General features: G+C 26.1%; 1 protein-coding gene across 7 annotated transcripts in view; it reads left to right on the plus strand.

Moving 5' to 3' along the window:
- The window catches only part of spri (Src homology 2 domain-containing protein sprint), a 93,775-nt gene extending 88,855 nt beyond the window's left edge, over positions 1–4,920 (plus strand). For all 7 annotated transcript variants that reach the window (XM_089225519.1, XM_015520195.2, XM_015520196.2 and 4 more), the window contains 6 exons: positions 1,602–1,879; positions 3,281–3,472; positions 3,882–4,013; positions 4,075–4,344; positions 4,408–4,606; positions 4,700–4,920. In XM_089225519.1, coding sequence (XP_089081645.1) covers positions 1,602–1,879; positions 3,281–3,472; positions 3,882–4,013; positions 4,075–4,344; positions 4,408–4,606; positions 4,700–4,830 — 1,202 coding nt within the window. In that variant the 3' untranslated portion in view covers positions 4,831–4,920. The remainder of the gene's footprint in view (positions 1–1,601; positions 1,880–3,280; positions 3,473–3,881; positions 4,014–4,074; positions 4,345–4,407; positions 4,607–4,699) is intronic.
- The last annotated feature ends 11,114 nt before the right edge of the window (positions 4,921–16,034 follow it).

The following is a 16,034-nucleotide window of genomic DNA, read 5'->3' on the forward strand; positions in this document are numbered from 1 at the left end:
TTTTTATAATTCATAAGATTATAGGTAATTACTTGCTTTTCGAAAATCAAGGTTGCGCGTGGGTGCTTTATGATATTGTTATATTTGTAGTAGATTCAATAATACCTGCAGAAGTGTATGTTATATTTAATTTAATTTTTTTAATTTTACGAAGGTCTCGTATTGGTGTTCTATAAACTCGCTACAGAATGTAGCCCACATGTTTTTTCCATCTTGTCACTGAAAAAAATAACGATGAAAAATGTATTTGCATGACCCACCCTTCAACCGTGACACAGATTAAAAAAATTAAATGCACTTTAATCGACGGGTACAACTTAAAAACAATAAAAATCAATCTTCATTTATATTGTTATAAAAATACTTTAACAGTATACAACCTATACTTTCTTTATTTAGATTTATAATTAATGTATTATGCAACGTTGGATGTAGCACCTTATTTGTGCCCAAAATAAAAAAATAACATAACCCTATACACCCATTTCATACTACGCCGTTGTCATTAGTTGTCGTTTAAGAAAAATTCTAAAAAAGTTAATAATTTCCGAAACAATAATCGCCTAATGTTGAAGGAATCATTCTAAGGCCCGTATTACATATTTATTATTTACACAGGTTTGTATATTATTAAATATACTTATAAACATAATAAATGCATATAAATTCGTAAGTGATTTTCATTATATTTGTACAAATAAATACTAAATAATAGAAGGATCTATACATAGTATATCTGACTTGTAATATAAAAAAACTCAATACATACATATACATATACATTTATTATATATGTATATACAGTTGAATTATGTATTAGGATACCTATCTATAATCCTATATAGGTAGTATATATCGTCCAATAAGTTTACTTTTCAGTTTCTGAATTCCTACTCATAAATATGAATGATGTCTTTAACTTCGATTAGGTAACTACGTTTTTAAATTATCGGTTTTGACATAGGTACGTATTAGTTTTTTTTAACTAACCAAAAAATCAGATTTCTGCTCATGTGATATTTAAAATAACAAATAACTATCAAGATTAGATTTTACTTAAAATAACTATATTAAATTCTATTTTTAATTAGTAGGTAGGTAATATATTCATACGCTGATGCAACTAATACACACATTACATACCTACACAATTCATATTCTATATGTACAACAAGTATCATAATTCATAAAATTATATTTATCGATTAGGATTTTACAATTTCGATTAGCATGAGTAACCATGATATAATATTTTCAATTTTATGGTAACACGTTGCACAATTTTTCCTTGTGTTATATCTAGTGTAAATGTTTTTTGATAAATTGATTCAAAGAAAAAATGGGTTGCGCCGCCTACGTTGAACTATATAGTTATTATAGGCTGGCGAACGGTATTTTTTTTATCTTTCTCGTTCTCATAAGTAGATACCTACTTCGGGTTACGACATAATGCTTTATTATTATTATTCTATAAACTAATTTTAAATTCCGTTCGAATTTCGCACTGCAATAAAACGACCCGACAACTGTCGTCCAGCGAAGGCGATCAGACTATATAACCGTATTGAAATATTAACTGTGGTGTTTACGTTATTCTGTAGCAGTCCCACGGATCCAAGCATTGGCACGAAGCCGCCTGATGGCCCAAACCGGTACGGGTTCTTCGACCCGCGAGTACGCCTTGCAGCTGGCCGCGGACAAGACCACCGTGTTTGCCAGGTCCATCGACAATTTCGTGTGCTGCACGGTCGAGTCCAAGGAGACCAACCCATCGGTGGTGATGAGGAATGTGCGTCAGTTCATGTCTGGCATGAAGAACTATCTGCTGAAACACGGTGAAAAGGAATTCCAAAAAGTCGTGGAAAAGGAGCGTAGCCAGGTAAACTATATTTTACCCTTGATAGTTTTTTATTTTGTAAAATATTACGTTATTTCATTATGTAGGTACCTATGATATTACGAGCGGATATTCATTATTTATTAACTTTTATTTTTGACGGAGGGACTTGGAAGTTTAAACTTCTCTAAAATAATGTCATCATTAGAAATATTGTTCGATTTTACCACTCACTAATGGTATTTATTAGGTTGAAAAATATGAAAACGAAAATAATAACAGCACTCAATAAATTATTATTATTTTAATATAATATCTACTTATTGATTTTCTAAATATTCCTAGTAATCTTACTTATATACAGATATTGCATAAATCAACATTTTCCAAATATAGGTACATATAATATACTTATAATTCTTGCATGCAGTTCTGCTCTAGTGAAATAAATATATTAATTTAATTTAAACTTGACACCTCCGCCCTATGTTCATCGCATTCAAAGTTTTAGCGGTAATTTATTTAAGCGCTGTTGCATGTTTTAACTGACTATATGATGTAAGTACCAAATGTGCAAAAATGACATAATTTACACCAAAATGTGTAGGACATAAGTGCCAATCTAATACTTTATACGTGTTATACCCAACATATAACATATGTAGGTACATTGTTTATTAACATAAACGTTAACTTATTTATTATCAACTATTCATATATGCCAAAATTAATATTTCATACCTACTATATATGTATATTTTCAATAAATTTGTTGATTTGGTTACCTATTTAGGTATCTATATCATTTAATATTTATTAATCGTGGCACACAGATCTTGGCGCTTTCGTACGATAAGACTTTTTTTCTTACGTATCTGATTTTGGTACTTATGTTAATGTTATCTTCCACTGTTTTAGTTCACCTTTTCAGTCCATTTGAGTTTAAGTAATCTCTTATTTTAGAATTAAGGTGGTGATTTGAACATGGCATGTATTGTACATTTGAGCAGTTTACCGTTTCGTACCTAAATCTAGAATTATTTGTTAAGAAAAAAATAATAAGTCAATTATTTTCTTCACCCATTGATTATTATTGAGTAATGAGTACTTATATAAATATTGTAAACGCGATCTGCTGAGCGTAAAATTTGGTATATTAACCACTTGTAAGTCGGAGACAACACATGCGGATATCACATCCTCTTATATTAAAATGTATTTTATTATCGCTCTCATTTGAACTGTATATTTTATCTACCTGAATAAAAATACAACTATAGTTATATCTGAACGTAGTGTGTTTATAATTGGTCATTGAAATAAAGAAATTACATGTATAGGATATGTTTATTATAACGCGCAGTATATAAAGTTCGACTCCTTTTTATTTATTGTTGTAATTATCATTAATTATTTTTTAATTACTCCATTTACCTCACGCAGTTGAAGCCTACCGAATTTCTAAACCTCGACGTGATCCTGGAAGGCGTGATGAATAGGCTGGTGCTCAGGGAACTCCGGGAACACATTTACAGCCTTCTGGTCGACGAGTACGTCAATAACAACTCGATCCCGTCCATGGTCGAAAACATACACTACGCCAAGTCTAAGAGTATTCAAGACTTTGCTGTCCGAGTAAGTTTACTGTTAAAGCACAAATAATTTCAAAACTAGGTATTAAAAATTTAATTCACAATTATAATTTTAGATTCTGAGTAGAACGATTTTAATCATGTTTTTATTTTATGTACACGATAAATATTCAAAAAACAAAACCAAGATTGATTAAAAAAATTATAATTGCTTTTTGGAAAAAAATTAAATTTAATTAATTGGATTCTATTATTATTTCTATAGATATGAATAAAATATCTACTTTAAATTATATGTCAAATAAAGAATATAACTATTAGATATAATTTAAATAACAACAAATTATTGACAAACTAAAAATTTCTTCAGTAATGTACTTACTTTTTATATATTGTGTCAAAATAAGTTAGCTAAACTGTATAAAGTATTAATAACTTAAATTTTATTATAGGAAAGTTTAATACCACCCAATGAGAATGATTTGAAAAAAATATCAGAATGTTTCAAACGTCTCCAAGATGCATTTCTGCCATTGGAAAAACTAGAACATCTGCTATCAGCTATTGCTTTAATATTTAATGCTGTAATATAACTCATACATTTGTGTGTCTACCATATTAATCTAATCAAATGAAATTGTTCAGGTTAAAATGCAAAATCGAAATGCAGATGCATGTCTAGGCGCTGATGACTTCCTACCACTGCTTGTATGGGTACTTGTTCAATGCAATGTCCTTACTGCCGAATTGGAGGCAGAATACATGTGGGGACTTTTGCACCCATCATTGATACCTGGCGAGGGAGGATACTATCTGACTGCACTGTGCGGGGCTGTACATGTTTTGAAGAGTTACAAGTCGTCCATGGAAGCAAATACTATTAATGGGGTAAAGACATTGGGCTCCGACAATACAGTATGTAACACCAAAATTGTATACTTTTAACAAAAACATTTAAATTAATTTGTCTTTCTTTAGTTGAGTTATGATCCACTAAATGAACTCAAATCTGTTCTCAAAGTTGTTGTACCCGATGAAACCAATGGATCACTGTTGACTAAGACATTACCTGTTAGACCGCACATGACTACACGTGATGTCTGCAAAATCATTGCACATAAACTGCGTATTACCAATCCACAAGATTATTCTCTGTTCAAATTAATTAATGGTCAAGGTAATAATAATTAAGAATGAAGACTGTTTGGTTGCATACCTACTTTTACTTTGTTAGTCATCTTGTAAAAACATTATTATATTTTGTTCACAGAATTTTTATTATCCGAAACTGATTGTCCACAAGACATTAAAAGTTCAACGACGGCTTGTGGCAGTCATTGTCTGTTTGCCTATAAACGAATTGACGCAAAAATAGCTTGGCCCCATTCACCTTCTCCCTAGGCCTTAAAACTAGATTTAAAAAAAAATTGATTATTATTGTTTATTTATTTTTGTGTTTGTTTTATTTATATATTTTTTGAGAATATTTTATACTATTGTATAACATTTTTTTCTTTGTGATTAGACTTTTAACCTGTGAACATTATCTTGCGCCGACCATTATCCTAAATGCTAGTCATAAAATTTGTGTGTAAGTCTACGTAAACTTAAACTGTAAATAATGTAGTGAACGCAGAATAACACACATTATTATAATAATCATAAGTATATTATTATTTAGACGACATTGTGTTCTTTTTAATGATGTCTAAAAAGGTTTTTTTTAATCATTTTAATATTTATAAAACCTTTTTTCAAAGATATTTTATTATTTGTATGTTTTATAACTTACTTAGTTTATAAAAAATAATATTTCGGCTCAATGACTGATAAACTTGATACTTTGTATTTATTTTAAAAATAATATTTTTTTTTTTTTATTGTATGTGTACAATGTACAAAAAATGACATAAGATCTGAAAATTTATTATTTTTTTTGGTTTTTATACTTCAACTAACTGCATCTAAAATATATTTTTTACTTTAAATATTATAAAAATAATTTGTACTTTAATATGTAAACTAATCCTATTCATTTGATATTATATAATGTTAAAGTATTAACAATATTAATGTTAAAAACTAGTTAACGGTTGCATTGTCATCTCGTTTATGTTATAAAATATCTAATCATATAATATTCTTATATGTAGTTAACAAATAATTGGTATTAATAACTTCTTGAAGTGAAGCAATTGGTTTTTATTTTACATACAATTCTATTGTTATAATTTTTCATTTAACCATTTTGATTGCAATCTTAACATAATGTAAAACCGTAAAAAACACATAAATTTTTCTTATTTCCTACAAACAAAATGTTTTCATTCATAACCAAACACCGTGGATCTTGATAATTTAATGACAACTTTAAAATACAACAATCAACAATGATACAGCCATTTTGATTTAATGGTATTAGTTATATTTATTATTTATCTCTGGAAATGAAATTATATTTACTATTTAGTATCATAATTACAAATTATTGGTGATGGCAAGTCACTTAATATGCATACACAATATTCAGAATTTTAACTTGAAAGTCACTCAATATGTTAAGACTATCCAGTGTTAGATATAAATAATATTAGTAAGTATCAGGATCCTTATTAGAAATGAAGAATTAATTTTTAAGCGGCAAATAAAAGTGAAGACAGTGGTTAAATCGGCGTCAAAGATGCAGTATTATAGATATGACCAGCTATAATAACGAGAAACAAGTATTCAATTTTGATTTTTGAGCGATCAAAACCTAACCCATTACGATACCTCACAAAATAATGGAGATATCAAAATTCTGATTTCATGATAAGACTCATAGGGATAAGAACTACAAATATTTCGTTTTTTATTTAATTTAATGTTTTTGTAAAAAATTTAAAAAATATTTTTTTATTTAATTATTTCCAAAAAAATTAAAGATAGCCATATTGTAGCGTTTATTTTTCTCAAAATACTGGCATTTCAAAAATTAATTTTCATTAATTTCCTAATTTTTAATATTTTTTCTAGTTTTGAAGAAATAAAATATGATTATAACTATTAGGAACACGGAAAGTTTTCGGCTGCCGGCCCCATGGGAATGCGCACAGCATGGTGAATCACATGTTTCATAACATTACGGTGTTCATAATTCACAATATATCTTGAAACAAAAAAAAAATTAAAAATCAGACAATAAATAAAATAAAATTTTGAAACGTCGATATTTTCAGAAAAATAAACTCTAAAAATACGTTGAATACTGAAATTAACTTCATGCAACAACATAGGTGAAAAATAATTCGATACTTTTTTTAAAGATATTACATGTGAACATATCACAGACAAAAACTTTAAAAAGAGTATGAATTAAAACAAAAACAATCCAACAAGAGGGACAGTTTCTAAAGGAAAATTTAAGCACTTTCCTAATTAAGTAGTTACCTATAAAATAAAATTATAAATAAAGAAGACTCACCTATAAAGTTTTGGATGACATCACAAAATTATATAAAACAATAATTCCAAATGTTGACTGGGTTTGTAGATCATTGGTCTTTGTGGAATGTATAATTGATCTTTGAATTAATTGTTCTCATAGACCAACATATACATTTCTTCAAAGATGAATGTATTCAGACGGATCTTCCAGCTTATAAAATCAAATTATTTTGAGAATTTGCAGAAATCAGACAATAAACCACTTGCTCATCACTTATGGTTCAATGTAACTTCAAATATAACACATTAAATTCAAAAATGATGAACTAGTGGTATTTGTTACAACATAAATCCATTGAACCTTATAACTTATACATTAATACACTCTATACTAAATTACAATTAATATAACCGTAGTTTTAATTAAAAAGACACAATACATTTCTATATAATATAAAATTAATTACTATTAATAGAAGAAGGAGATTAAAAAGTTGATTTTTAGGATTTTTATTTAGATACATCAACATTTTCAAAAAAATTACTAATTAACGTAGTTCTACTTGATGGCTTGTAAGATAATGGCACAAAATTTTTTGTTAATATATATAAATATCAGAATACAGCTGCTTTGTAAAGCACTGAATGCAAAATAGATATTAATGTTTCAAGCTGTTTATATTTTATACTAATAAATCAAGATGAATTACCTACCTGACAGAACGAAGCAAATGTTGAGGTTGACAAATTTCTATAGAGTTTTTGTAGTTTTAGGGCTTCAGAAGACACATAATTTTAACATGGGCTGCAAAATATAAACACATAATTAATTAGAATCTAATAGTATAAGATTGAATGATTAACAAAAATAAATATTTTATATTTACCCATCCTAAATCCCAATATAATCATTTTTTTCAATAAACATATGTAGCATTTGATCAGAACAACAAATGACACCAAATTTCACGAGTCCTAGAAAAAACCAAAATTATATTATTAAGCCAGGTTTAAAGTGATAAATGTAATTCATTAAACTGAAATGTATATACTCAGTGATAAAAGTTGTATAAAATCCTACTAACCTTTTTAATATACTATACTATTTACATACTATAATTACGATAATTTGTTGAATGCTGATATAAACTTCATGCGACGACTTGGATGAAAAGTAATTCAATACTTTTTTTTAAAGATATTGCATGTGATATGATATTTATACTATAGGAACATATCACAGACAAAAACTTTAAAAAAAGTATGAATTTAAACAAAAACAATCCAACAAGAGGGACAATTTCTAAAGGAAAATTTAAGCACTTTCCTAATTAAGTAGGTATAGTTACCTATACAAAAACAATAATTCCAAATGTTGATTGCGTTTGTAGATCATTGGTCTTTGTGGAATGTATAATTGATCTTTGAATTAATTGTTCTCATAGACCAACATATACATTTCTGCAAAGATGAATGTATTCAGACGGATCTTCCAGCTTATAAAATCAAATTATTTTGAGAATTTGCAGAAATCAGACAACAAACCACTTGCTCATCACTTATGGTTCAATGAAATTTCAAATATAACACATTAAATTCAAAAATGATGAACTAGTGGTACTTGTTACAACATAAATCCATTGAACCTTATAACTTATACATTAATACCATATACTAAATAATAATTAAAATTAACAATAGTTTTAAATATAAAGACATATTATATTACAATATATAAAATTAAATACTATTAATGGAAAAAGGATTTTAAAAAGTTACCAAAAACTATTGATACATCAATTTAAAAATTTGTAAAAATGATACAAGTATAATAAATACTACATATACCATAACATTAAGTTTTTATTTTTATAAAACCATTTTTATTGATTATTATCATTTTGATTAACTATCTATCTCCGTGGAATACATTGTTCTTTGAATTAATTTTTCTTATAGATCAATATACACATTTCTACAATGATTAATGTATTCAGATAGATGTTCAAGCTGATAAAATCAAATTATTTTGTTGTTTTGAGATGTTGCAGAAATCTAACAATATACCACTTGCTCATCAATTTTGATTTCATGTAATTTTAATCGTAGCACATTGCATTCAATAATGATGAGCTAGTGATATTTGTTAGAACATAATTACCTTAAACATTATACCTCATCCATTGTTACATTACACTAAATAATAATTTTAGTAATTAACAATAGTTTTAAAAAGGCATAATACATCACAGTGAATGATCAGCGCTGAGTACACATACACAATACTATAAATAAAATAAGAGGTTAACTACTTTGGGAATAAATACAATTTATGATACTCAATAATAATATGATAAAAGCTATCTCTTGTTAACATGCTGAATTATTTTTGATGAATTTAATTGAATTATATTGAAGTTGCAGAAATCAAACAATAAACCACTTGCTCAACATTAAACTTGTAACACAGTACACCAAATTTAGTAAAAATACATTCAATCCTTATTCCCAATGCTCTCGGAAGTTATATGATTTTTAATCATACATACAACTGACGAAAACATTAAAACAAGGATGAATTTAAACAAAAAATTTTCTTAATACTGGTAACACAATTAGGTACATCAATAAAATAAATTGAACACTGAAAATTAAAACATTTAATAATAATTAATCTAACTCAACACAGTCTAAAAATTAAAAAAAAAACTTTTTTAGGATTTTTGTGACATCAAACAATTGTATGATAAAATAATTCCAAATATTGATTTGATACAGATCGTTAATCTTCGTTAATCTACATTGGTCTTTAGTTATTCTCATAGACCAACATACACATTTCTACAATGATTAATGTATTCAGATAGATGTTCAAGCTGATAAAACCAAATTATTTTGTTGTTTTGAGAAGTTGCAGAAATCAAACAATAAACCACTTGCTCATCAATTTTGATTTCATGTAATTTTAAACGTAGCACATTGAATTCAATAATGATGAGCTAGTGATATTGCTTATATATTTTTCATATATTTGAATTGTTGTCCATAATATTATATCATATTTTTTTTTTTTTATACATTTTTATGATTGAAAAAAATAAAATAGTACACGAGTATAATTCAAAATTCATTTAAACTAATCTATACAATAACATAAAAAAATTATAATAATTTAACAGTCAACAGAATTAATATTTCAATCACTCAAAGTTTTAGTCATTGCAGTAATATAGTAAAAATTAATAAATATTTAGAATTTGAATGCTGAAAAGAAACCTTATGCCATATTTTCTTCTCGGCTATGAGCATAAGAATCTGTTCCATACATACTTCTCAAATTAATGGACGTATCAATTTCATTCACAGATATGACATCCAAAAACTTGAAAAACATATATGAATCAAATTAGAAGTATCTAATTATTATTTGATTATACCATCAACATAATAAACTGAATGCTGAAAATGTGTACACTTAAATTTAATAACTCAAACTTAGAATTATACATAGATCCTGCATATTATAGTTTAGCATGTATACTGTTATCCTAAGAATAGACTGGATTGTCAGAAATCAATCATATTTCATGAGCAATAATTATTTTATTAAATATAAAACCTATACAATATGCAATATGTATAGCGCTATACAATCAGATATATTATAAAGGAGGGAAAAATCATAGACCATGGAATGATCAGTGCTGAGTACACATATACAATATTATAAATAAAATAAGAGATTAACTACTTTGGGAATAAATGCAATATATGCTACTCAATAATAATATGATAAAAGCTATCTCTTGTTAACATGCTGAATATGAAAAATTAAGCAATTTCTTCATAAAATAGTTATCAAATATTGTAATAAATCAATATGACTCACCTATAAAGTTATATATTACTTCACACTAGTATGTAAAATTTGACTTTATTGAATGTTTGTTATGTATTTGTATATTTTTAAATATTCAACGATGAAGCACCTACGTCATGTGATGGCCTATAAAAACATAAGGACATGAATTAGTATAAATATGTAAATAAAAGTTTGCATGAAGTACAAAAAATAATAACACCTACATGAGTAGTTATAAAAATGTCTACAAGATAAACTATACAAAATAACCTATAAAAAAAACTTCAAAAGGTGCTTAAAAATATTTTGCGCTTACTTGTCCAATTTTAGTATAAATGTATTCAATACATACTTTACAAGTTAACGAGTACATATCAATCAATTTAATTCACAGATGTGGCTATCGAAAACTTGTAAAACATATAAAAATCAAAACGTAAGTATTTCTTGTTTGTTTATGTTTCAACATAAATCATAGTAAATCGAACACTGAAAATTAACAAATTTAAATATAAGTCATAAGACCTCGGCATTGTAGATAGATTACAATAGTATAATTAGGTACACCTCTAACCACTGAACCACTTAAACATATAGTCATTACAATATACACAAATATACAATCCTCATTGTTGAATAAATATTATTTATATAAAAGGATAAAATTAAATAATCTATAACCTGTTACTGTAAATTGTATATTATGATTGTTAATTATTTGTAAAAGTTTCATAATTACATTTGCATTATCAGTAGGTACATAAAATATGTATATATTTTATGTTGGTGAATAGACGATACAGGAACAGGTGGCAGTTTTGTGACGAACAGTTTCCGCCCATTCCTGGTTTTTGTACAGAAAAAAAAAACTTAAAATATCAATTTAATGAATTTAGAGAATACAAATTAAAAAATCTTGAATTTATTTAATATCGTATCATAATAATTACATTCATAATACAATTCTACAAATGTTGGGAATATTATTGATACTAATGCCTAAGCATTAAAATTTTAAACAATTCTTAAGACTTTTGACTAGGGATAATTAATATTTACAAAAAGGATATATTTTGTTCTAAAAATTTATTACTTTCACAATGAACAGGAAATATATTCTTCAAACATCAACTTAATTTTGTTATTTTGAGAAGTTTCAGAAATCAGACAATAAACCACTTGCTCATCACTTATGGTTCAATGAAATTTCAAATATAACACATTAAATTCAAAAATGATGAACTAGTGGTACTTGTTACAACATAAATCCATTGAACCTTATAACTTATACATTAATACACTCTATACTAAATTACAATTAATATTAACCGTAGTTTTAATTAAAAAGACACAATACATTTCTATATAATATAAAATTAATTACTATTAATAGAAGAAGGAGTTTATAATGTTGATTTTTAGGATTTTGATTTAGATACATCAACATTAAAAAAAAAATTATTAATTAATGTAGTTCTACTTGATGGCTTGTAAGATAATGGCACAAAATTTTTTATTAATATATATAAATATCAGAATACAGCTGCTTTGTAAAGCACTGAATGCAAAATAAATATTAATGTTTCAAGCTGTTTATATTTTACACTAATAAATCAAGATGAATTACCTACCTGACAGAACGAAGCAAATGTTGAGGTTGACAAATTTCTATGGAGTTTTTGTAGTTTTAGGGCTTCAGAAGACACATAATTTTAACATGGGCTGCAAAATATAAACACATAATTAATTAGAATCTAATAGTATAAGATTGAATGATTAACAAAAATAAATATTTTATATTTACCCATCCTAAATCCCAATATAATCATTTTTTTCAATAAACATATGTAGCATTTGATCAGAACAACAAATGACACCAAATTTCACGAGTCCTAGAAAAAACCAAAATTATATTATTAAGCCAGGTTTAAAGTGATAAATGTAATTCAGTAAACTGAAATGTATATACTCAGTGATAAAAGTTGTATAAAATCCTACTAACCTTTTTAATATACTATACTATTTACATACTATAATTACGATAATTTGTTGAATGCTGATATAAACTTCATGCGACGACTTGGATGAAAAGTAATTCAATACTTTTTTTAAAGATATTGCATGTGATATGATATTTATACTATAGGAACATATCACAGACAAAAACTTTAAAAAAAGTATGAATTTAAACAAAAACAATCCAACAAGAGGGACAATTTCTAAAGGAAAATTTAAGCACTTTCCTAATTAAGTAGGTATAGTTACCTATACAAAAACAATAATTCCAAATGTTGATTGCGTTTGTAGATCATTGGTCTTTGTGGAATGTATAATTGATCTTTGAATTAATTGTTCTCATAGACCAACATATACATTTCTGCAAAGATGAATGTATTCAGACGGATCTTCCAGCTTATAAAATCAAATTATTTTGAGAATTTGCAGAAATCAGACAACAAACCACTTGCTCATCACTTATGGTTCAATGAAATTTCAAATATAACACATTAAATTCAAAAATGATGAACTAGTGGTACTTGTTACAACATAAATCCATTGAACCTTATAACTTATACATTAATACCATATACTAAATAATAATTAAAATTAACAATAGTTTTAAATATAAAGACATATTATATTACAATATATAAAATTAAATACTATTAATGGAAAAAGGATTTTAAAAAGTTACCAAAAACTATTGATACATCAATTTAAAAATTTGTAAAAATGATACAAGTATAATAAATACTACATATACCATAACATTAAGTTTTTATTTTTATAAAACCATTTTTATTGATTATTATCATTTTGATTAACTATCTATCTCCGTGGAATACATTGTTCTTTGAATTAATTTTTCTTATAGATCAATATACACATTTCTACAATGATTAATGTATTCAGATAGATGTTCAAGCTGATAAAATCAAATTATTTTGTTGTTTTGAGATGTTGCAGAAATCTAACAATATACCACTTGCTCATCAATTTTGATTTCATGTAATTTTAATCGTAGCACATTGCATTCAATAATGATGAGCTAGTGATATTTGTTAGAACATAATTACCTTAAACATTATACCTCATCCATTGTTACATTACACTAAATAATAATTTTAGTAATTAACAATAGTTTTAAAAAGGCATAATACATCACAGTGAATGATCAGCGCTGAGTACACATACACAATACTATAAATAAAATAAGAGGTTAACTACTTTGGGAATAAATACAATTTATGATACTCAATAATAATATGATAAAAGCTATCTCTTGTTAACATGCTGAATTATTTTTGATGAATTTAATTGAATTATATTGAAGTTGCAGAAATCAAACAATAAACCACTTGCTCAACATTAAACTTGTAACACAGTACACCAAATTTAGTAAAAATACATTCAATCCTTATTCCCAATGCTCTCGGAAGTTATATGATTTTTAATCATACATACAACTGACGAAAACATTAAAACAAGGATGAATTTAAACAAAAAATTTTCTTAATACTGGTAACACAATTAGGTACATCAATAAAATAAATTGAACACTGAAAATTAAAACATTTAATAATAATTAATCTAACTCAACACAGTCTAAAAATTAAAAAAAAAACTTTTTTAGGATTTTTGTGACATCAAACAATTGTATGATAAAATAATTCCAAATATTGATTTGATACAGATCGTTAATCTTCGTTAATCTACATTGGTCTTTAGTTATTCTCATAGACCAACATACACATTTCTACAATGATTAATGTATTCAGATAGATGTTCAAGCTGATAAAACCAAATTATTTTGTTGTTTTGAGAAGTTGCAGAAATCAAACAATAAACCACTTGCTCATCAATTTTGATTTCATGTAATTTTAAACGTAGCACATTGAATTCAATAATGATGAGCTAGTGATATTGCTTATATATTTTTCATATATTTGAATTGTTGTCCATAATATTATATCATATTTTTTTTTTTTTATACATTTTTATGATTGAAAAAAATAAAATAGTACACGAGTATAATTCAAAATTCATTTAAACTAATCTATACAATAACATAAAAAAATTATAATAATTTAACAGTCAACAGAATTAATATTTCAATCACTCAAAGTTTTAGTCATTGCAGTAATATAGTAAAAATTAATAAATATTTAGAATTTGAATGCTGAAAAGAAACCTTATGCCATATTTTCTTCTCGGCTATGAGCATAAGAATCTGTTCCATACATACTTCTCAAATTAATGGACGTATCAATTTCATTCACAGATATGACATCCAAAAACTTGAAAAACATATATGAATCAAATTAGAAGTATCTAATTATTATTTGATTATACCATCAACATAATAAACTGAATGCTGAAAATGTGTACACTTAAATTTAATAACTCAAACTTAGAATTATACATAGATCCTGCATATTATAGTTTAGCATGTATACTGTTATCCTAAGAATAGACTGGATTGTCAGAAATCAATCATATTTCATGAGCAATAATTATTTTATTAAATATAAAACCTATACAATATGCAATATGTATAGCGCTATACAATCAGATATATTATAAAGGAGGGAAAAATCATAGACCATGGAATGATCAGTGCTGAGTACACATATACAATATTATAAATAAAATAAGAGATTAACTACTTTGGGAATAAATGCAATATATGCTACTCAATAATAATATGATAAAAGCTATCTCTTGTTAACATGCTGAATATGAAAAATTAAGCAATTTCTTCATAAAATAGTTATCAAATATTGTAATAAATCAATATGACTCACCTATAAAGTTATATATTACTTCACACTAGTATGTAAAATTTGACTTTATTGAATGTTTGTTATGTATTTGTATATTTTTAAATATTCAACGATGAAGCACCTACGTCATGTGATGGCCTATAAAAACATAAGGACATGAATTAGTATAAATATGTAAATAAAAGTTTGCATGAAGTACAAAAAATAATAACACCTACATGAGTAGTTATAAAAATGTCTACAAGATAAACTATACAAAATAACCTATAAAAAAAACTTCAAAAGGTGCTTAAAAATATTTTGCGCTTACTTGTCCAATTTTAGTATAAATGTATTCAATACATACTTTACAAGTTAACGAGTACATATCAATCAATTTAATTCACAGATGTGGCTATCGAAAACTTGTAAAACATATAAAAATCAAAACGTAAGTATTTCTTGTTTGTTTATGTTTCAACATAAATCATAGTAAATCGAACACTGAAAATTAACAAATTTAAATATAAGTCATAAGACCTCGGCATTGTAGA

Source organism: Diuraphis noxia, unplaced genomic scaffold (assembly GCF_037042655.1).
Source record: "Diuraphis noxia isolate RWA-SAM2 unplaced genomic scaffold, SU_Dnox_SAM2 contig0004, whole genome shotgun sequence".
Classification (NCBI taxonomy): Eukaryota; Metazoa; Arthropoda; class Insecta; order Hemiptera; family Aphididae; genus Diuraphis; species Diuraphis noxia.